Here is a 23,040-nt window from a genome sequence, read left to right on the forward strand (position 1 = left end):
TTGTGAATTGAGTCTCTACTCACACGTTTGCTACATTTTTATTGCTGGACAAAGAGTGTGACATGTGACGCCTTCATAGAAGGGAGACAGAAATACAGAGAAATCATAAAGAAGTTTATATGTGGATTCCTCCAGACTATGCCTGTGTCTTTTTTCCAAATGATCCAGTTGTGTACCCTGACTGTGTTGCTGTAATAAACATTAGCCATGACTATAACTACAGGCAGTCACTGAGCAACAAACATATGACGGATGTACGACTTGCACTTACGAAGGGGGGCTATTACAGGTAATGGGTAAACGTACCTGTTCCAACTTACATACAAATTCATCTTATGAACAAACTTATGAAACCTATCTTGTTTGTAACAGGGACTGCATATATATATATCTTGAGTTCCAAGAGTCCTTCTAGTAATTTTCCAAGCATTAGAGATTACCAACTGAGGAAACCTAAAAATGTTCACTCTCAGATGTTCATTTATTTACTCACTCTTCTTCCAGATGAAGTACCAGGACCATCTGAATCTAAATCAACCATTTCTGTATCCTAAATTAAAAGGGAAGAGTAGGAAATGTTAAGTTACATTCAAAGTCTTACAAATTAGACATTTACAAATAAATGGCAAATATAATCACAATTAACTTTCCCTCATTGGACCAGGCAGCAGAAAAAAGGCTGGAGGGAAACTCACTCCAAATTTTTCCAATATGCTGTGTATAAGCTGGAAAATACACTGGAAGAAGAAGAGTTAAAGTTTCTCTTTAAATCAGAATAGGAAACTAAGGAAAAGGTGCAGTGATTGGTATCTGCTAAAGCTGTACCTAGGAAGCTGTGATATTTTTTAAAAAAGTTATCCTATATGACATGTTTATTTAATATAATGATCACTTATTCATGATTAATCCTTTGCTATTTCAAGAAATAGATCTTTTTTTCTGAAGGAAAAATATACATGTGTATTACAACCTAAGATACAGTGAAGTCTTTCTTTGAGAGATAATTTTTTAATACAAAGAATCAACTTCCAGGCACCAGCAGTGATGGCGAAGCACCTAGGAAAAAAGGTAAGTAGTTCATGAGCTACTGGTACTCCTTTCTACTGAAATAAACCTATCAAATTAAATTTTTACTTAAATTTTCTATTTTAACCCAAATAATGCTACTCTGAGGAGAAATTCTTGCTACTTCAATTCCTAAGTTAAAATACATTTATGTGTGCTCACTTCGGCAGAACATATACTAAAATACATTTATGTGAAAGGTCAGAGAAAAATATAAGAAATATATAAGTAAATCTAAGAATATGAACAGTATTTTTTTCTTATGTTGTAAGAGGATAATATCTAATTGGTGAGCTATGTTTTATTATGTAAATAACATTTAACTCCAATAATACACTGTATCATAGTTAAACACACTTTCATAAAATAATAAAAATAACACTGAAGACTTACCATTTTGGAGATTATCAGTATAGATAATACAAATATGCAAAATATCTCATGATACTTCAAGAGAATCTAGCATAATCTGACTGACTTATCCCTGGGATGAATTTTTTCCAGAAAAGATTTTTAAATTATCACTTTCCATTATTATTCCATTATCATATCTTGGTATTTGTTTCTCTCCATCATAACCTCCAGTCTAATATGGCTTTATATAAATCAGAAACATAGATGGGTGGGGAAATCAGATATGTAAGAGTCTGCTGAGAATAATAATTCCATTTCATTTAGAAAGGAGTGGTTTATGTTTGTAATTTCCATAAAAGAAATCAAATAGTAATTCTATGAAACTACTAAAAATATAACTTTCAAACCTGTAATTTTAAAATTCCTTAATATTTTACATACAGTGTATAGAAAATAAAATCCTTACTGAATTTTCATCAATTTAACATTCCTTTATTTATTGTTTTTTTCCTCATTTATATTTTATTTATATATATTCATGGGTAAAAGTGTTACATTGATAAATTGCACTGTGGTGAAGTTGGAACACATTGTACATTCTATTAAAATACTGAGTGTTTTGTCTTGTTTTTAAGGACTAGAAAATGAAGTGCTGACTTCTCATCACTGAAACTCACTGAGTAAAGTAAGATGACTGGCCACCTGTCTCTGATTAAACCCTATACTACTATTACATTTGTGGTATATACAATCTAAGGACAGTTTAATGAGTTTAATATAAAAAGATATAGGTATTCAGCCAACTTTAAAAAATTTGTTTTGCTGCTCATAGCCAATTACAACATTTGCATATAACATTTTATTTCAAGTAAAGTACAGGAATTCATTCCTACTAATTATGCTGTAATTCTTACCTCCTCTGCATCAGTACTGTTTAGTTCTTCTGCTTTAATTTTATTATAAGTATCTAGTATATCAGTACAGCTCTGATCCCTAAGAAACAAGATAAGCCATTTCAATAATTCTAATACTTTTGTAATATTCAAAATTTAAAAAAAAATATTTAAAAAAATATCAGAAGTTAGCCTCTCTGGAAATCACAACAACTACTTACCCAATAAATCGGAGTAAGACATCAGTTACAATTTTTGCTGCTTTAACTATAGGGCTGTCTGGCTCGTTAAAAGTCCTGGCATTATGCTCAATGTAGCGTACCTCCCACATTAATGCTGATATTCTCCTATGAAATAAAAATATGATATGTTAGCCTTGGATGATACATTTAAAGTATATACTAGAAAAAATATATAAAATAAAGTATATTCTAGGACTATATGATATAGCACAAAGTACTTAATCATAGTATATCAGAGGTATTCCAATATATGTATGTGATTCAATATATATGTGTGACTAAAAAGGAATGATAGTGTTACAGCATTTGAAGCACAGGGAGGAATTCTGAGCCAATGAACTGTATATTAAAACTTGGAATGGAACTAACCCAGGACATTATAGGTAGAGTTATTTGACAAAAACAAACAAATAAAAATGAATAAATAAAGCATTTTGATAAAAGAAAATCAAAAGAATATTTAGCTTAGTTTTCAGGGGAACAACCTAGAAAAATAAGGAAAAAAAATAAATTGCAGAAGATGACAGATTTTTATCTTAGTTACTTTTGTGAAATACATTATTTATGCAAATAATATATAATTATAAAAATGCATCCAATTCTCAATTATAAGAGGCAGATGAACGAGTTTGTGAAATACTGTGTTTAGTAGTAGACACAGATAAGAGAGGGACCAAGAAGTGCCCTTCATAGCCCTCCCATAATAATGTCCCTCCCAATCAAGGAAAAAATAACTTAGCTCTTCACCTATACATATTTCAGGGTTGGCAATTAAATCTAATTAACTGCTACCTAATTATTCAGAAAAGAATTTAAATATGTTCCAAAACTATAGCACTTTAATCATGATGAATACATAAAGTTTACCTTTAATAAACTAAAGTTAACTATAGTTTTTATGCTGCCTATATTTCCTCTCTACCTTTTAACCTTGGAAGAAAGAGAATCTTCCGAATAAAGGAAAACTAGTGTTCCAAATTTTTAGAAGAAATTTTTACGTAGAGGTCTTCTGGATGATCATTTTATACCATGAAAACACGGATCTCAAAAGGAAAGAAAGAGCCATATGGCTATGAATTTTATACTAAGTGATAAAACTAAACAGACCTGTAAAAGCGGTTTTCAAGTCTCCTCCTGATGGTGTTGAGGTCAGTTGGATAAGCGATTACAGTACAATACAAGGGGTAGGCACTGAGATCCACTGGAACAGCAAAAGGGCTGGCAAAATCTAAAGAATTACCAAAATCAAAAAAAGGTAGCTATAAAGGACATTAACATCTAATGTTAATAAACAATAATATAAAAAAGAAGGGAAGTCAATATACATTTCTAATACAATGATGATTCAATTATACCACTAGAATGTTATTCATTTAGACATAGTATCTACAAATCATGCTTACACTAGTTTAAATTAGGTAAAACAAAACATAACTAAAGGAATAGTGATTAACTTCAGATGTCCATGTCTTTCCTGGATAATTGCCAGACTTCTCACGTGATACGTTTTAGAAAATGTCCCTATCTGTATAGTTAAAATACTTTACTCACCCACTCTCCTTACCAAGAAACCCATTCAAAGTCAGGCTCAGGGAATAGCTAGTGAGCCAAAATGACTGAAGAAAAAAAACGACACTTCTGTGCCTGTCTTAACTCTTATTCCCCAGAGTGTTGAAAAAGTTTATCAGTTATTACTTCGGCCCAACATATAGAAATGTTAACATTAAAAGCAGAATCACTGTGCTTAATTTAAATGTAAAATGTACAATGAGAAATTGCATTTTCTTTTGTAGAACTTAAAATTCTGCTGGCTTTCATAGCTTCCTTCCACACTTCTAATATTTTTTCACATTCATCATACCCAGGGAAAGAAGGTGGTTGATGCCCTGAATAACCCGTTCACATTCCTCATCTCTGGAATGAGCCCCCCACTCTCCTTCCTGGGGTTTGTATAGCAAAGAAGTCAGTTCCTCCTGGGACACAGGAACACCAGCACCAACTTCATCTGGAAAGGCAGCTAAGTAGAAGATAAAAAATCAGAAATAATTAATTTCCAATACCATGCTATTGCCATTTTACTTATTAAAAGCATATTTATTTTTATTTTTAAAAGCATATTTACTTCCTTCTGGAATTGGCTCCATATCCCAGGGGCTCATTTTTTCTCTCTCATTATTGTCCCAGCTATTAAAAAATAATAAAATTCAAATCAAATTTACATCGTACTTACATTCATATACTAGCATAATGTCCATGACTCTTGGGGAGGGAAATTTGAAAAAGGGCAATACAATTTTCTTTAAAGTACAACTCTGCTTGTATCAAGATAATAAACCTCTAATAGAGAAAACATAGTACATCAATATGAAACTCAGAGGACAGTAAGCCTGCCTTTAGTCAAATATAGACTAGAAATCAATGCTCACAGAATAAACATTTCTTCTATCATTCTTGGGGGCTCCACTCACAAGGAATCTTAAAACTTTGCAATTTCAAAAAGAATTAGAGTAAATATTATACACGAATAGTATTTCTAAAAATGATACAGTCACCTTTATTTAGAATTCACAGCATTAAATAAAGACAAGTTACTAATGCTCATTGCTTTATTCCAAATTTAACATTTACTTTAAACATGAAATTAATTTCAGTATTTTCCATGAAAAAATAGTTACAAATCTTATATAAAATAGAAATACTAAAGAGAAAATGCAGATAATAGGGAAGTAGAAATTAATCTTTTGTTCTTCCTTTTAGACAAAAGGTTTATTCCTTTCTTTTCACGTATAGGTATTGTGAGACTAGGTAAGTCAGATAAAAATATATTATTCCCGATAGAGTTTACTGAAAGTTGGCATACTATTATAGTACTACATCAGGCATGAAGGACTACAAGCATACTTACTGAACACTGTAACACTGGAAAGAACTATCAGGATACTCTGGTTGAAAAGGCTGCTGACTCTCCACAGTCCCAAACCACCAAGCGTCATCTATTATACTGCGAAATCTATCACCTATAATAGATTTTTTAAAATTCTTAATTAAAAGGGTGCTCTTGAGAATACTGGCACTGTTCCTATACAGAAGTAGCATTGGGTCTTGCATTATCAGAAGTTACCATCAAAGTTTTCCAGATAAGTGAATTTTACATTTTACTCTCCTTCAAGTATTTTGATTGTCAAGTAGGAGAGATCTTTCCAAAATAAATTACATAGGTCCACGTCTTCTTAGATAAATGCTATCAAACATAATTTAACTTCTATCAATTACTTGGCATCATCTTTAGACATATTCTTTATTGTACTGCATATGTATGTTAATATAGTTGTTTTTTCTTCTTTTATGCCTTTAAAAACCTCTTCAATTAAATAAAATAGTGCACATTGGAAGTACCAGCTACTTGGGAGACTGAGGCAGGATTGCTAAAGCCTAAAGGAATTTGAGGACAGTCTAAGCACTATAGGACTCTCTACACTTAAAAAAGAACTTTTTAAAATAAAGTTTTAAAAATATCTTCACACTAATATTCTATATTTAAATAGCTAAAGATTACACAATCAAACCATTGTGAGCAAAATTATTTCTTATGCATAAGAAAGGTGAATTTAAACATACTAACAGCAAACATATACATAGTATTAACTATGTACCAGGTATCATTTTAAGCGCTTTGTATATTTTATATTTTTATTTATTTCTCACATAAGTCTTACATGTAGCTTATGTGTACTGATAAGATTACCATTTTAAAGACAATGGAAGTAAAGCATAAAGAGGTTAAAAAATTGTTCCAGATCACACAGCTAATAAGTTACAAAGCCAAGATTCCAAGTCAGGTTGAGAGGCCCCATTATTCCAAAATCATGTATTTATTATAGCTACGAATACATTTTAAAATGTCAGGCATAAATCAGTAAATGTCCAAAAAGTCAACAGCTTTAGAATCCTTATGTTCTGTATAATTATAGAGCTTTAAGCAAATTTCTTTACCTTTAAAAATTTTTGTTTACATTATTATTATACTATTTTTTATAACCAAAGAAGAAAAGAAAGAAGAAAAAAAGGAGACAGAGAATAAGGTAGAAAGGGAGATAAGAAAGAAATAGGGAGAGAAAAAGAGGGAGGAAGAGAGAGAGGCAGGAAGGCAGGAAAGAAACAAACCATAGTAAGTAATGATCTGCTTAAGAGCACAAGTATAAAGTGCTCTATATTAGGGCAACTGACATTTGAGAATTTTCTTTTTATTTGGATTTGTATACTAATAGAGTATGTATTTATAGAAGGTTTAGAGATTACATTTCACACATAATATGCAAAGAATTACCTAACATAACTGAAAAGGAAATTTCACTTTAATTTTTCTAGTTTGGCTAAAAGCCCTTTCCAGCATTAAACTAATTTCTTTCTGTTAAATCACAGTTGAAAAGATTCTTACTCTACTTCAAGTTTAATAGCTATTAAATGACAATTCTACACTTACCAATCTGCCAGTTCCTTTCTTTGGCTTCATTATAAAACTGATGTAGCACAAGGAAGTCAATTACATCTGGCATGTCATGATACCTGAACATAAAATAAAGCACATGTGAATCAATTCACAGATAAAATAGTATTATGTTACTTATTAAATATCTAAGGATATATGTTTAATATGGAGGCATTAAGAAAAATTTTGCAAACCTAACACTTAGTTCTAGAAATATCTTTACTTAAACACCATCTCATCTGATTTGTTTGGGAGTACCTTGCAGATTGATATATTACTTTAAAAATATAAAGACACCAATAAAGGTTATTAAAGCATAATGAGAGATTTTACACTAATGACTTCTTAAGAACACTATGAACTGATGTCTTTTAATCTCTTCAGATTCTAGACTCAACTTCAAGAAATGATCCACTAACTTATTCCTATTATTACAGAAATAAAAAGAAATACTATGTTTCAAGCATACCATTAGTCACATATAAAGGTTTTGATTCCTCACAACAATTCTGAGTAAAATTAGTATTTTCCTTTTACAAATGAAGACACAAATTCAAAGAGGTTAAGTAACTTGCTAAGGGACTTATCTATCCATCTATATCATATACATAGAAACTACACAGAGAAAAATAAGAGTTAAACTCTGGTCTTTGTAAACCCTGTAGTAGGACTATCATGTTTCCTCTTCCATTTATGTCTATACTCTGTAGAATATACAGTAGGTATTAAAATACACACACAGACACACACAATCATAGGTAGCTACTCACTTAATAGAAAAAGATTCTCCAGTCATTTTGCCTGAAATGGGGTCCAAAAATGCAAGCTTCAAGCAGCATAGTGTAGGTGGTCCAACCTCATATTTGATTCCTACAATCTTAACAAATTCTTGTTCCTATTCATGAGAATATCAATAAATTAGTACTTTCAATATAAAATTAACATAATATTTCATTATTAATTGAACAATTTCAGAATTATCTGAATATCTACCAAATTCTAGGTATTACACTGACTGTTAAAATTATACATGGCTCTTGACCTCTAATAGCAGGTTGTACTTCAGTGTAGGGATCTAAAGCAAAGATAAGCAACAGAACACCCTGAGAAAACATTTCCAAATTCATGTTCCTACATCCTACTCCTATAGAATCAAATTCTATAAACCTAAAGTACAGCTCAGCCATACATATTCTGAGGAAAACTCACCAGGGGATTACAATGCTCACTCTGGTTAAAAAATCAAGTATATATGTTTGGTGAGAAGACGTACATTTTAGAATGCCTATGGCACTATCTTATGACAACCTTATACACTGATTACAAGTCACATTTAACAGATGACAAAATTGATCCTAATGGGTACAATGACTTGCTTAAAGTTATAAACTAACATATAACAAGAGATGGGACTGAAATCTAGGTCTTACTCCAAAGCTCATATGCTTTTACCATAAACATGCTGCTTGATACAATATCCTAGAACCACAGGGTTAGGATTAAAAATAAGAAATCACACATTTTATTCATGCCTTTGATTCTAAAAAAGAACCTAACTTTCACCAGATTCAGTACAGATGGTAGCCATCCCTACCTATGGGATATCTACCTATGGAAAACTCATTTGATAAGATACCGCAGCACATTACAATAATAAAAATTTTCACAAGGAGGCTCCTGTGGCTCAGGGAGTAGTGCACCAGCCCCATGTACTGAGGGTGGCGGGTTCAAACCCTGTCCCGGCCAAACTGCAACAAAAAAATAGCCAGGTGTTGTGGCAGGCACCTGTAGTCCCAGCTGAGGGACTGAGGCATGAGAATCACCTAAGCCCAAGGGCTAGAGGTTGCTGTGAGCTGTGATGCTACAGCACTCTACCAAGGGTGACAAAATGACACTTTTTCTCTAAAAAAAAAAAAAATCACAAACATCTAAACTATTTATTTTAGTAAAAATACAGATTCTATCTTAAATCCTTCTTGTTAAGCATCTTCACCCAACAACCCTTCATAATTGGAGAACCATCATAATATTGCTCTTTAGTCTCTTTCTCATAAAACAAAAGAAAAGAAACCCATAGAAAGTAGATGGTATGTATAACCATGTCTGCCTGTGTGTATGCATGCATGTATGAATGAGTGAATGAATGAAAAGATAAATATTTACTGACTTAAAATCCTTCTCCATATCTGTTTTACACAGCCATGCAGTTACATGGGGACTATATAAAAAATATTTCATAAAGTACCATAGGTTTCTGAGTGATTTATGATACATACTTAATATATTATAAAACTGTCAGAATATTGAATGTTTGTAGTTCACAAACTTAGTTTATAGAACCTCCAGAATGTACAAGGTTGCTGATAAGAAAAATATCCATAGCGAGGAACTTCTGTTTTATTTTAACTATGGGATGGAAGAGTAAAGGACCTGAAACTTGTAGGAAATTAAGTCAAATAATCAAGACACTGATGGTATAAAAATTTGGGGAAACATAAATGTGACTCATACCAGTTCTACAAGAGTTTCATACATCAATTTATGTTGGATATATAATCAATAATGAAACTTGCATGAAACTGAGGGAAATCCGATGGGTAAGTAACTTAATTCCAAAGCTACTTCAGTTATATAACTTATGAATTTGGCAAACTTACCCTGAGATCCATTTTGTTCCATGGCTGTTTTTGTATATTAACACTGTATATTTTTGATTTTCTTACAGCCCGCACATAAGCTTCATGACCTTGCCTAAAATAGATAAGCTAAAGGAGAAAACATACGGTATTAAACAGCAACATACAATTTAACAACTTTTATGCCCCAATATACATTCTTAAAAATATCTTCTTCTACTTACAGAAAAAAAAAATAATTATAAATATTGTTTTTTTATTTCAAAATATTAATGGGGTACAAATGTTTTAGGTTACATGGATAGTTTTCTAATTCTTGAGTCATGGCTATAACTGTGCCATCAAACAAGTAGTGTTGATTTTACCTGTCAGGTGGCTTTTTATCCCTCTCATTCTCCCCCAACCTGGATGATGTCCACTGAGTTTTACTTCCCTTTGTGCACATGTATGCTCATCAGTTAGTTCTAATGTAATAGTGAGTATATGTGGTATTTGATTCTCCATTCTTGAGATACTTGAAAATATCTGTACAATAAAGGTACTCTTCTGTATCAAATGGTGTTCATTCAGATGAACTCATTCATGCCTACAGAGTTCTGTCCTATGTACAGCATCATATAAACACTGCAAACACAGTCTTTTGTTTCTCAAACAGCTTCATAAATCTGCTGAAGTAACTGATTCCTGACAAATACATAAAACACTGGTGACATTTTAAAGTAAATTTGACCTTCCATATCTACAAGTTACATATCCCTGGATTCAACCAACCTCAGTTCAAAATTATTGGGCAAGAAAAAAATACAAAATAATAATAAAACAACAAAAATAATACAAACAAAACACAATACAGTATAACAATTATTTAAATTGTATTGAAATTATAAATAATCTAGAGATGATTTAAAGTAGATGAGAGGATGTGCATAGGTGCAAATACTACACCATCTTGTATAAGAGTCTTGTGCCTCTGCAGACTTTGGTATCTGAGAGTGTACCTGGAACTTGCTATATTTCAAATTGTAATTGAAATTCTAAATATCAACATTTCAATACTCAGCCTACACATTTTATACAAATAGTACAAATTGTAGGCTACTAAATAAAGTAATTTCAAGACAAAAATTTCATGCTGTAATAATTCATGTCAGAACTGGCACTGTATGGGAAGAAAATAAATACAATTGCTTGGTAAGATTCTTCGGTACTTTAAGACAGCGCTGATTATCATATTCAAAATTTACTGAGAAAAGGTTTCTTTGTTTCTTTTCCTCAATAATGTAAAAGCGGTGATAGAGATAGTAGAAAAAACATAAAAGAAAACTTATTTTTTTTGTTTTTTTTTTTTTTTGTTTTTAACTTTTTTTTTTTTTTTTTTTGTAGAGACAGAGTCTCACTTTATGGCCCTCGGTAGAGTGCCGTGGCCTCACACAGCTCACAGCAACCTCCAACTCCTGGGCTTAAGCGATTCTCTTGCCTCAGCCTCCCGAGTAGCTGGGACTACAGGCGCCCGCCACAACGCCCGGCTATTTTTATTTTTTTGTTGCAGTTTGGCCGGGGCTGGGTTTGAACCCGCCACCCTCGGCATATGGGGCCGGCGCCTTACCGACTGAGCCACAGGCGCCGCCCAAGTCTTCCAAGATTAATTCAACATTACTACTCTTCTACCTCCATAAAAATAGGCAATGATAGTGATTTGGGTATACAAAAAAATCAAAGTTATATACATTTTTAATACAGCATTCATGACAGTAAGTTTATGGACATAGCCATGCAAATAAGCATTGCTAAAATGTCCAGTATCTATACAAAGACATATTTATAAACATTTTAAATAATGTTCAAGATAATTAGTCAGTAATAGCTTATTCATAAGGCTATTGGATAACTATCTCTAAAATCTTTACAACAGGCAATTACAGAAGTTTGGTAGAATTTTGATTTGCCCCAAAGTTCCAGTTGTAAAAGAGCACCTCACCCAGGGGGTGTGTTATACACCCTCACAATATGCACATTAGGTGAAATTCTGCCTCATGCCCTCCCTCCTTCTGGCAATCATCCTCCACTCCTCCCCCCATACTAGACGATATTTGTGTTTTACTGTTCATATGAGAATGTAATTGTTTAAATATTGGTTTCATCTTAGTATTCAGTACATTGGACATTTATTTTTCCATTCTTGTGATGCTTTACTAAGAAGAGTTTATTTCAACTCCATCCAGGCAAATGTAAAAGATGTAAAATCTCCATCTTTTTTAATGGTTGAAGTATTGCATGTTACACATACACCACTTGTTGATCCATTCATGGGTTGATGGGCATTTGGGTTGCTTCCACGACTTGGTAATTATGAATTGAGCCACAATAAATATTATGGTACAAATGTATTTGTGGTAAAATTATTTTTGTTCTGGGTAGATACCTAGTAATGGGATTGCAGGATCAAATGGAAAAGTCAGCTTATAGTTCTTTGAGGATTCTTCATACTTCTTTCCAAAAAGGCTGTATTAGTTTGCAATCCCAACAGCAATGTAAAAAGTGTTGCCTTCTCTTCACATCCATGCCAACAGCTGAAGTTTTTTGAAACTTTGTGATGTGGACTAATCTTATTGTGGTTAGGTGATATCTCAGAGTGGTTTTGACTCACATTTCTCTGATGATTAAAGACGAGCATTTTTTCATGTGTTTGTTGGACATTCATCTGTCAACTTCGGAGAAGTGTCTGTTCAACTCTCTTGCCTACTTATAGAGGAGGTTGTTTGCTCTTTTCTTATTAATATGAGTTCTTTGTAGATTCTAGTCAGATCAGACCTTTGTCAGATTCATAACATGGAAAAATCTCCCATTCTGAAGGCTGTCTCTTTGCTTTGTTTGTGGTACCCTTACCTGTGCAAAAGCTTTTAAGCTTGATCAAATAATTTTTTTGTGTTGCTGTAATTGCCAGGGGGGGTTCTTCCTAATAAAGTTTTTTTCAAGGACAATATCTTCAAGTATTTTCCCCACACTCTCTTCTAGAATTTTTATTGTTTTTAGGTCCTAAATTTAAATCTTTTATCCAGCAAGAATCAAATTTTGTCAGTGGTAAGAGGTGTGGGTCCAGTTTTAGTCTTCTACATGTAGATAACCAGTTCTCCCAGTACCATTTGTTAAATAAGGATTCTTTTCCCCAGTGCATGTTTTTGTTAGGCTTATGTGGCTGGGTGGGCTTATCTATAGATTCTCTATTCCATTCCATAGGTTGATATCTCTATTTTTGTGCCAGTACTATGTAGTTTTGATCACTATAGACTTGTAGTATATATAACCTGAAATCTGGCATTGGGATGCCTCTTGATTTGTTTTTATTTGTAAGAACTGTATTTGCTACTGTGTTTATTTTTTTTTTTCTGGTTCCGTATGAATTGAAGTACAATTTTTTCAAGTTCTTTAAAGTTTGAGATTGGTGTTTTGATGGGGATTGCATTAAATCTATACACTGCTTTGAGTATTATGGACATTTTAACAATGTTAATTCTTCCTAGCCATGAGCATGGTATGTTCTTCCATTTGTTGACATCTTCTGCTATTTTCTTTTTCAAGGTTTCATAGTTCTCTTTATAGGAATCTTTCATGTTCTTTGTTAGATATATTCGCAGGTATTTCATCTTCTTCGGAGCTACTGTAACAGGAATAGAGTTTTTGCTTTTATTGTTGGCTAGTCAATTGTTGTCATATACGAAGGCTAATTTTTTGAGTATTGATTTTGTATCCCTAGACACCGCTATATTCCTTGATTACTTCTAAGAGCTTTTTAGTTGAGTGCCTGGGGTCATGTCATCCATGTCTTCATGTCATCCAAGAAGAGCAAGATTTTGAACTCCTCTGTCCCTATTTGAATACCCTTGACCTCCTTCTCTTGCCTGATTGCAATAGCTAGGACTTCCAACACTATGTTGAATAGCAGTGGTAACAGAGGACATCCTTGTCTAGTTCCAGATTTGAGTGGAAATGCTTTCAGTTTTACTCCGTTCAATTGACTGTGGGTTGCTGTAGATGTTTTCCATCAGTTTAAGAAATGTTCCACCTAAGCTTATTTTGTTGAGTGTTTTTGTCATGAAAGGAGGCTGGATAATATCAAAAGCCTTTTTTGCATCAATTGAAAGATTCATATGGTCTTTGTTTTTGATTCTATTTATGTGGTGAATTATATTTATGAATTTAACCTATGTTGAACCAACTTTGCATCTCTGGGATAACACCCATTTGATCATGATGTATAACTTTTTAAATGTATTGTATTGTATGTATAAATTGTATGTATTCTGTATGCTAATATCGTGTTGAATATTTTTGCATAGATATTCATTAATGATATTGGTCTATAGTTTTCTGTTTTGGTTGGGTCCTTTCCTGGTTTGGGGATCAGGATGATATTTCCCCCATATAATGTGTTGGGTAGGATTACTTTCTTCTCTATATTTTGGAATACATTATTCATTATAGGAACTAGTTCTTTGAAGGTTGATAGAATTATGGCATGTAACCGTCTGATCCAGGGCTTCTCTTTTTTGGGAGATTTTGTATAATTGATGCTATTTCAATGCTTGATTATGGTATATTTAAGATTTCTATTTTTTCCAGCTGAGTTTTGGAGGGTAGTGTGCTGCCAGGTATTGGTCCATTTTCTCTGAATTTTGATATTTCTGGGAATAGAGATTTTCATAGTAATTGTTGAGAATATTTTGTATTTATGTGGCATCTGTTATTTCCCCTTTATCATTTCTGATTGAAATTATTAGAGATCTTATTTTTCTGTTTCTGATTAGTCTACCCAAGGGGTTTATCAATTATGTTAATCTTTTTTTAAGAAACAAGTTTTTGTTTTGCTGATTGTCCAAATGATTCTTTTGTTTTCAATTTCATTTAATTCTGCTCAAATTTTGATTATCTTTTTTTTTTTCTGCTGGGTTTGGCATTGGATTGCTCTTCCTTTTCCAGTAGCTTGAGATGGCCCATTAGCTTGCTGACTTGCTTTCTTTCTGTTTTCTTGATGAAAGCATCTAATGCCATATATTTTCCTCTAAGGATTGCATTTGAAGTATCCCACAGATTATGAAAGTTTGGGGCTTCACTATCATTTTGTTCCAAAAATCTAATAATCTCCTTTTTAATCTCATCTATGACCCAGCTATCATTCACCATAAGCTTATTTAGTTTCTAAGACTTTGAGTATGAAGATTTCCATTGCTGGTGAGTTCAACTTTTATTTCATGATGGTCTGAGAAAATACAGGGGGCAATTTCTAGTCTTGTGAATTTCCTGAGGTTAGTCTTATGTCCTAAAACATGATCAATTTTGGAAGATGATCCATGGGCTGATGAAAAGAATGTATATTGAGATTTGTTAGGATAAAATGTTCTATAAATGTCTGTTAAGTCCATTTGTTCTAGGGTCATGTTTAAGCCCATTATTTCATTGTTTAATTTCTTCTTGGAGGTTCTGTCCAGTACTGCCAGTGGGGTGCTGAAATCTCTAAATATTATAGTGCAAGAAGATATCATATGGTTCAGATAAGTTAGGGTTTGTTTTATAAATCAAGGAACATTCAGATAGGGTACATAAAAGTTAACTATTGAAATCTCTTCACGTCGTGTGCTTCCCTTGAGAAGTATGTAGTATCCACCCTCGTCTTTCCTTACTTTTGTTGGTTTGAATCCAATTTTATCTGCAAATAAGACTGAAACCTCAGCTTTTGTTCTGCTTTCCATTTGCCTAGCACACTGTTGCCCATACCTTCACCCTAAGTCTTTTCTCCTCTTAGGTTAGGTGAGTTTCCTGTAGGAAACAGATACCTGGCCTGAGATTTTGTTTCCAGTCAGCAAGCCTATGCCTCTTTAGAGAAATATTCAAACCATTTACGTTAATTGATAGAATTGATAGATATGGCAGACTTTTGAATATCTTGTTTTTTAGAGGTCCAGGGCTTATTTTTATCCCTTTCACCATTTTGGAAGTTAGGCTTTGTTCTAAAATTTCTGGGTGGTTTTACTTTGTAGGTGGACCATCTATCATTATTAAGAATGGATCTGAGTATTTCATGTAGAGCTGGTCTAGTTATGGAAAATTTCCTAACATGCGGGTATCGTTAAAGAGTTTGCTTTCTCCATCACAAATGAAACTCAATTTAATGGAATATAGGATCCTGGGCTGGGAATTATTTTGTTTAATATGGTTGAAGGTCCATGACCATCCTCTTCTGTCTTGATAGTTTTCCACTAAAAGATCTGCAGTCATTGTAATATTTTTCCCTTTGTAAGTAATACTTTTTTTTTTTTTTTTTGCAGTTTTTGGCCGGGGCTGGGTTTGACCCGCCACCTCCAGCATATGGGGCTGGCGCCCTACTCCTTTGAGCCATAGGCGCCTCTCTGTAAATAATAATTTTTTTAAACATTTTTTTTTTCTTTTAGAGACAGAGTCTCACTTTATCACCCTTGGTAGAGTACCATGACATCACAGCTCACAGCAACCTCCAACTCCTGCATTTAGGCAATTCTCTTGCCTCAGCCTCCCCAGTAGCTGGGACTACAGGCGCCTGCCACAATGCCCGGCTATTTATTTTTGCTGCAGTTTGGCCGGGGCTGGGTTTGAACTCACTACCATCGGTATGTGGGGCCAGTGCCCTGCTCACTGAGCCACAGGCATCCCCCTAACTCTTGTAAATAATACTTTTTTAAAAAATATATAAATTGTTTGGGATTCATTGAAGATAAAAAGAATTAGGTTATACTGATTAAACTTGTTTAAAAAGTCCCTCTTATTATTGTGTCCCACCCTCAAGAGGTGTGTCATATCCCATGAGCTCCATCCCCCTCCGTCTTGTAAGCTGCCTACTTGCTCATTCCCTTAACTACTCCCCGTCTTGTATTAGCTCATCCACTGCGTTCATATTAGAATTGAGTACACTGCATTCTTGCTTCTCCATTCTTGTGATGCTTTACTAAGAAGAATGTGTTCCACCTGCACCGAGGTTAACACAAAAGATGTAAAGTCTCCATTTTTTGTAGTGGCTGAATAGTATTCCATGGTACACATAAACCACAGCTTATTAATCCATTCCTGGGTTGGTGGGCATTTAAGCTGTTTCCACATTTTGATTACTGTAAATTGAGCTACGATAAAAACTCTACTACAAATGTCCTTATGAGAAAATGATTTCTTTTTTTCTGGGTAGATGCCTAGTAATTGGATTGCAGGACAAAATGGGAGGTGTAATTTGAGTTCTTTGAAGATTCTCCAAACTTCTTTCTAAAAGGTTGTATAAGTTTGCAGTTCCACCAGCACATTAAAGTGTTCCCTTCTCTCCACATCCATGCCACCATCTATAGCTTTGAGACTTTGTGATATGGCCCATTCTCACTGGCGTTAGGTCATATCTCAGGGTAGTTTTGATTTGTATTTCTCTTATGACTAGGGAGGATGAACATTCTTTCATATGTTTGTTAGCCATTCATCTGTCTTCTTTATTGAATGTCCTATTCATGTCTCTTGCCCAATGATACATGGGATTGTTAGGGTTTTTTTGTTGACTGAGTTCTCTACAGATCTTAGCTCTCAAGCTTTTGTCCAATTCATAATATGAAAATATCTTTTCCCATTTTGAAGGTTGTCTGTTTGCTTTGGTTGTTGTTTCCTTAGCTATACAGAAGTTTTTCAGTTTAATTAAGTCCCATTTGTTTATTTTTGTTGTTGTTGGAATTGCCACTGCAGTCTTCTTCATAAAATCTTTCCCCAGGCCAATATCTTCAAATTTTTTCCCCACCCTTTCTTGGAGAATTTTTATTGTTGCATACCTAAGATTGAAATCTTTTATCTACCTTGAATCAATTTTTACAAGTGTTGAGAGGTATGGGTCCAGTTTCAATCTTTTATATGTGGTTACCCAGTTCCCCAAACACCATTTATTAAATAGGAATTCTTTTTCTTAGTGTATGTTCTTGTTTGGTTTATGAAAGATCAGGTGGCTCTAAGATGAGTTTCATCTCATGGTTTTCTATCTGGTTCCAAATGTCATTGTCTCTATTTTTGTGCCAATACCATGCTTTTTTGATCACTATGGCCTGGCAGTATAGCCAAAAGTCTGGTAAGGTGATGCCCCAGCATTTATTGTTATTATTAAGAATTGCCTTGGCTACACAAGGTTTTGTTTGGTTTCATATAAAATGAAGAATTATTTTTCCAAATCTTGAAAGTATAATGATGATATTTTAATGGGGATTGCATTGAATCTGCAGATTGTTTTGGGTAGCATAGACATTTTCACAATGTTGATTCTTCCCAGCCATGAGCATGGTATGTTCTTCCATTTGTTAATGTCTTCCGGTATGTCTTTTCTTAGGTTTTGTAACTTTCTTTGTAGAGGTCCTTCACCTCTTTTGTTATGTATATTCCTGGGTATTTCTTATTTATTTTATGACATTGTGAAGGAAACTGTGTCCTTGATTAGCTTCTCATCTTAGCTGTTATTGGCATATACAAAGGCTACTGATTTGTGGACATTGATTTTATAACCTGACACATTGCTTCATTTTTTGATCACTTCCAGGAGAATGGGGTTGAGTCTCTGGGGTTCTCTAAGTATGAGATCATATCACCAGCAAAGAGAGAGAGTTTGACCTCCTCTTCACCCATTCCCTTTTGGATGCCCTTTATTTCCTTCTTTTGCTGATTGTCTTGGCTAGAAATTCTACCACTATGTTGAATAGTAGTGGCAATAGAGGACAACCTTGTCTGCTTCCAGTTCAAAGTGGAAAAGCTTTCAGTTGTACCCCATTCAGTGTAGTATTAGCTGTGAGTTTATTGTAGATGGCTTTGATCAGATTGAGAAATGTGCCATCACTGCCTATATGCTTAAGTGTTCTAATTAGAAAATGATACTGAATTTTATCAAATGCTTTTTCTGTATCTATGGAGAGGATCATATAGTCTTTGTTTTGCTTCTATTAATATGGTGAATTATGTTTATGGACATGAATATGTTAAACCAGCCTTGCATCCCTGGGATGGAACCTACCTGATCGTGATTAATGATTTTTTCAATGTGTAGCTGTAATCTATTAGGTAGAATTTTATTGAGAATTTTTACATGTATATTAATTAGTGAAACTGGTCTGAAGTTCTTTTTAGTTGGGTCTTTTCCTGGTTTTAGTATCTCAGTGATGTTTATTTCATAGAACGTGTTGGGTAAGATTACTTCATTCTCAATTTTTTGTAATAATTTCTGCAGTATGGGTATAAGCTCTTCTTTGAAGGTTTGATATTATTGTGGTGTGAAGCCATCTAGACCAGGGCATTTTTTTGTTGGGAGATTGTTCATTGTTTCTTTGATCTCAGTTCTTGAAATAGAGATATATTTCTTCTTGATTAAGTCTAGGGGAAGGTTATGATTGCAGGCATTGATCCATTTCTCCACATGATCAAATTCCTGGGCACAGAGTTTCCTGTAGTACTCAAAGATGATGTCTTATACCTCTGTGACATCTGTTATTTCCCCATTATCGTTTCTGACTGAGGTTACGAGACTGCACTTTCCTGTTGTAATTGCCAAAGGTTTGTCAATTTTATTTTTTCGAAAAATCAACTCTTTGTTTTATTAATTTTCTGAACTATTCTTTTCATAAATCTCTGATTTAATTTTGATTATTTATTCTCTTCTCTTGGGTTAGGGATTAGATTGTTCTTTTCTAATTCCATAAGATGATTCATGAGTTTGTAGATGCATTCTTGTTTTCTTTTTTGAATGCAGGCATCTAATGAGATAAATTTCTCTCTTAAAACCGCTTTTAATGTATCCCACAAGTTTTGGTAACTTTTGTCTTCATTGTTATTATGTTTGAGGAATTTAACAATTTTCTCTTTTATCTCTTCCTGAACCCAACTATTATTCAATATAAGGTCGTTTAATTTCTATGTCTTTGTATGAGGATGACTATTTTTGTTGGTGTAGAGTTCCAGCTTTATTTCCTTGTGGTCTGAGAATATACAACGTAAAAGTTCTATTCTTTTAATTTTACTGAGGTTTGATTTGTATCCTAGGATGTGATTGATTTTGGAGTACGTCCCATGAGCTGATACAAAAAAACTTTTATCTCGGCCATAAAGATAAAACAACACACATTGGGATGGCGTGTTCTGTATATGTCTATTAATCCCATTTGTTCCAAGGTCACGTTTAAGTCTTTGTTTAGTTTCTGGTTAGATGATCTATCCAGTTATATCAGAGGGGTGTTAAAGTCCCTGACTCTTACGGTGTTATGAGATAGCATATTGTTCAGACCCATGAAGGTCTGTATAATAAATCTGGGAGAATTAATGTTGGGTGCATAAATATTTAAAATTGAAATGTCCCCTCATGTTGTATTGTTTCTTTGATCAGTATAAAATATCTATCATTGTCTTTCTTGACTTTAGTTGGTTTAAATCCACTTGTATCTGAAAATAAGATTGTAACCCCTCTTTTCCTCCGATTTACCAATTCCTTGAAATACTGTTTCCCATCCCTTAATCCTGAATCTTGATTTGTCCTTCAAGGGTGGGTGTGTCTCCTATAGACAGTATATGGATGGCTGGCTTGTGCTTTTTTTTTTTTTTTTTTTTTTGGCCGGGGCTGGGTTTGAACCCGCCATCTCCGGTATATGGGGCTGGCACCATACTCCTTTGAGCCACAGGCACTGCCTTGGCTTGTGCTTTTTTTATCCAGTGAGCTGGCCTGTGCCTCTTCAGTGGTAAATTCAGTTCATTGACATTTACTGAGAGAACTGATAAGTGCGGTGGAGGTCTAGTCATCTTATTTTGTGAACTTCCATTGTGTATTTTTATCATTTGTGCCATTGTGGTAGCTATGTTTTGACCTTTAGCTTCTGAGTGTTTACTTTGCTGATGGTCTATTGTGGTGGTCAATGTTCAAAATAGGTCTAAGTTTTTCCTACAGAGCTTATCTTGTGGCAAATTTCCTCAGTACTTGCATATCCACAAAATATTTGATTTCTCCATCCACTTTGAAGCTTAGTTTAGCAAGATACAAAATTCTGAGCTGAAAATACCGTTTTCCCAAAAATAAGACACCCTCTGAAAATAAGACCTACTTACTGGAAAGATAAGACGTCCCCTGAAAATAAGACCTAGCACATCTTTGGGAGCTCACCTTTTCGGGGAAACAGGGTAGTTTTGTTTAAGAATGTTGAAGGTAGATGACTTCTGGCTACAATGTTTTCAGTTGAAATGTCTGCTGTCATTCCAATAGTTCTGCTTCTGTAGGTCAGTTGGCACTCATACCTGTTTCCAGAATTTTTTATTTCATCTTGACTTTGGTCAGGTTCAATACAATGTATCTTGGAAAGGCTCTGTTTGAGTTGAGATGATCCAGGGTTCGCTATCCATCTGAAAACAAGTGTCCGGATCTTTAGTAAAACTTGGGAAGTTTTCATTTACAATAGATCACAGTAGGGCTTCCATTCCTTTGGAACAATCTTCTCTCCATTCAAGAATCCCTATTATTTGTATGTTCAAATGCTTAATGGAATCTCATACTTCTCTAAGCACCTGTTCTGCTTTCTCTCTCTTCTTTTTTGCCTCGTTAATTAGCTGGGTTAAGTCAAAAACTTTTTCCTCTAGCTCTGAGGTTCTTTGTTATCCACGGTCTAACCTATTTTTGATACTTTATACTGTATCTTTACATTTCCTGATTGTCTCCTTCATTTCCTTAAGGTCTACCATATCCTTTCTATATTCTACATATTTCTTGTTTGACTTTTGGTTCTGTCTTTCCATTTTCTCTTCCATTCCTTTTATTGTCTTTATCATCCATATTTTAAATTCCCTTTCTCTTGAGTCTATTACTTCTTTATAGGTAGATTCTTCTGCAGTAGTTGCCTCATGGAACCTTGGGAGAGTTCCTCTATTTTGGTTTTTCATGTTGCCTGATTTTTTCTATTGGTTCCTACTCATGTGTGCTTTCTTCTTATTCGCCACCTTGCCCTCCTTTTTTCATCTCACTGCCTCCTTTTCTTCAAATTACCTTGTCTCAGAGCTTAGGTCTTGAAGTGGCCTCAGCCTGAGCAAAGCCAAACTTCTTCCTCATGGCCAAATAAAACAGAAGTCCTTGCTCTTGATGACAATAAGTTGCAATATGTAGCCAGGACACCGGGTGGCACTGTGGGTTTCTTTTAGGATATGGAGAGCACAGTTAGCAACCTGTATGGTCCTTATTCCAAACTTAGTTGCCTTCAGTAATCATCTATTGTTTCCTTAGCATTCAGACCATGCCAGATCATGATCTTAAAGCTCACAAGAATGCTTCACAGGTAGGTCTCACATTGCCCGCTGACTCCAGATCCCATGGGGTACAGGAATCCCTCAGTCTATCCCAAAAGTGGAGTTCTCCTCCTGGCAGGCAGAATTAAGATGGCTGTGCTTTAGGGCCCTGCTAAGACTTTCTCACAACCTTCTCAGAATGGCAGCCCACTGGCTGCTGAGACCTTCCCAGTGTGTCTGCCTCACCAGTCACCAAATCTATGCCAAATCAACTCAAACTGGGAGTCAAATATGGTTGGTATTATATACAATTCAAGTCCACTTATCTTCCAAGATTTCCACTCAACATTCAGCTTTCCCCAACAATTAAAAACTCTGGAAAGGCTTCCTCCCATTGGAGTCCAGCCAACCCCAGCTGGTTGCAATCACTTGTCTAATCATCAGATTTCCACTGCTCCCTATCATACGCTGTATCCAGCTCATCATCTCCTCACTGTGCCCCCTGAGCTATGACTCTGTGTAAGGTCCCATGACAGGTATGGCCTGTTTTTCTAGGAGAGCTCAGCTTAAAGATCCTTCTGGTCTACCATCTTGCTCTGCCTCCTCTGCAGTAATACTTTGCTTATACCTGGCTACTTGGAGGATTTTCTCCATTTTCTTTTTCATATTAACATTGGAAAACTAATTTCAATGTGTCTAGGAGAAGCTTTGTTTGGATTAAGTCATGCTGGGGTTTTGAAACTATCTACTATCTGAATTTCTGTGTCTCTTGCAATACTTCTCCTTCAGAAATTCCTGTAATTCAGATGTTTGATTTTTTTAGTATGATCCCATAACTCTCTCAGGGACTATTCTGTTTTTGTTGTTTTGCCTCTTTGAATGACTGAGATAGTTCAAAAGTATTGTCTTCATTTTCTGAGATTCTTTCTTCACACCATTCAACTCTATTTCTTTTTTTTTTTTTTTGGGGGGGGGTGGCACTCTACCCACTGAGCCACAGGTGCCACCAGAGTTTCTTTCTTTCTTTTTTTGCAGTTTTTGGCCGGGGCTGGATTTGAACCTGCCACCTCCGG

The 23,040-nt window shown here is 34.5% G+C and overlaps 1 protein-coding gene across 2 annotated transcripts in view; it reads right to left on the reverse strand.

The window, feature by feature from the left end:
* The window catches only part of BRWD3 (bromodomain and WD repeat domain containing 3), a 157,274-nt gene that overhangs the window by 15,927 nt on the left and 118,307 nt on the right, over positions 1-23,040 (reverse strand). Inside the window, exons 25-34 of one of the 2 annotated variants that reach the window (XM_053580305.1) lie at positions 9,701-9,808; positions 7,814-7,938; positions 7,038-7,120; positions 5,460-5,571; positions 4,677-4,738; positions 4,416-4,571; positions 3,662-3,782; positions 2,534-2,659; positions 2,334-2,412; positions 494-550 (exon numbers count right to left, since the gene is read on the reverse strand). In XM_053580305.1, the coding sequence (XP_053436280.1) occupies positions 494-550; positions 2,334-2,412; positions 2,534-2,659; positions 3,662-3,782; positions 4,416-4,571; positions 4,677-4,738; positions 5,460-5,571; positions 7,038-7,120; positions 7,814-7,938; positions 9,701-9,808 (1,029 nt within the window). The remainder of the gene's footprint in view (positions 1-493; positions 551-2,333; positions 2,413-2,533; positions 2,660-3,661; positions 3,783-4,415; positions 4,572-4,676; positions 4,739-5,459; positions 5,572-7,037; positions 7,121-7,813; positions 7,939-9,700; positions 9,809-23,040) is intronic. The other variant, XM_053580306.1, reaches the window with a different exon arrangement.

The sequence above is a fragment of the Nycticebus coucang genome, chromosome X (genome assembly GCF_027406575.1).
Source record: "Nycticebus coucang isolate mNycCou1 chromosome X, mNycCou1.pri, whole genome shotgun sequence".
NCBI lineage: Eukaryota > Metazoa > Chordata > Mammalia > Primates > Lorisidae > Nycticebus > Nycticebus coucang.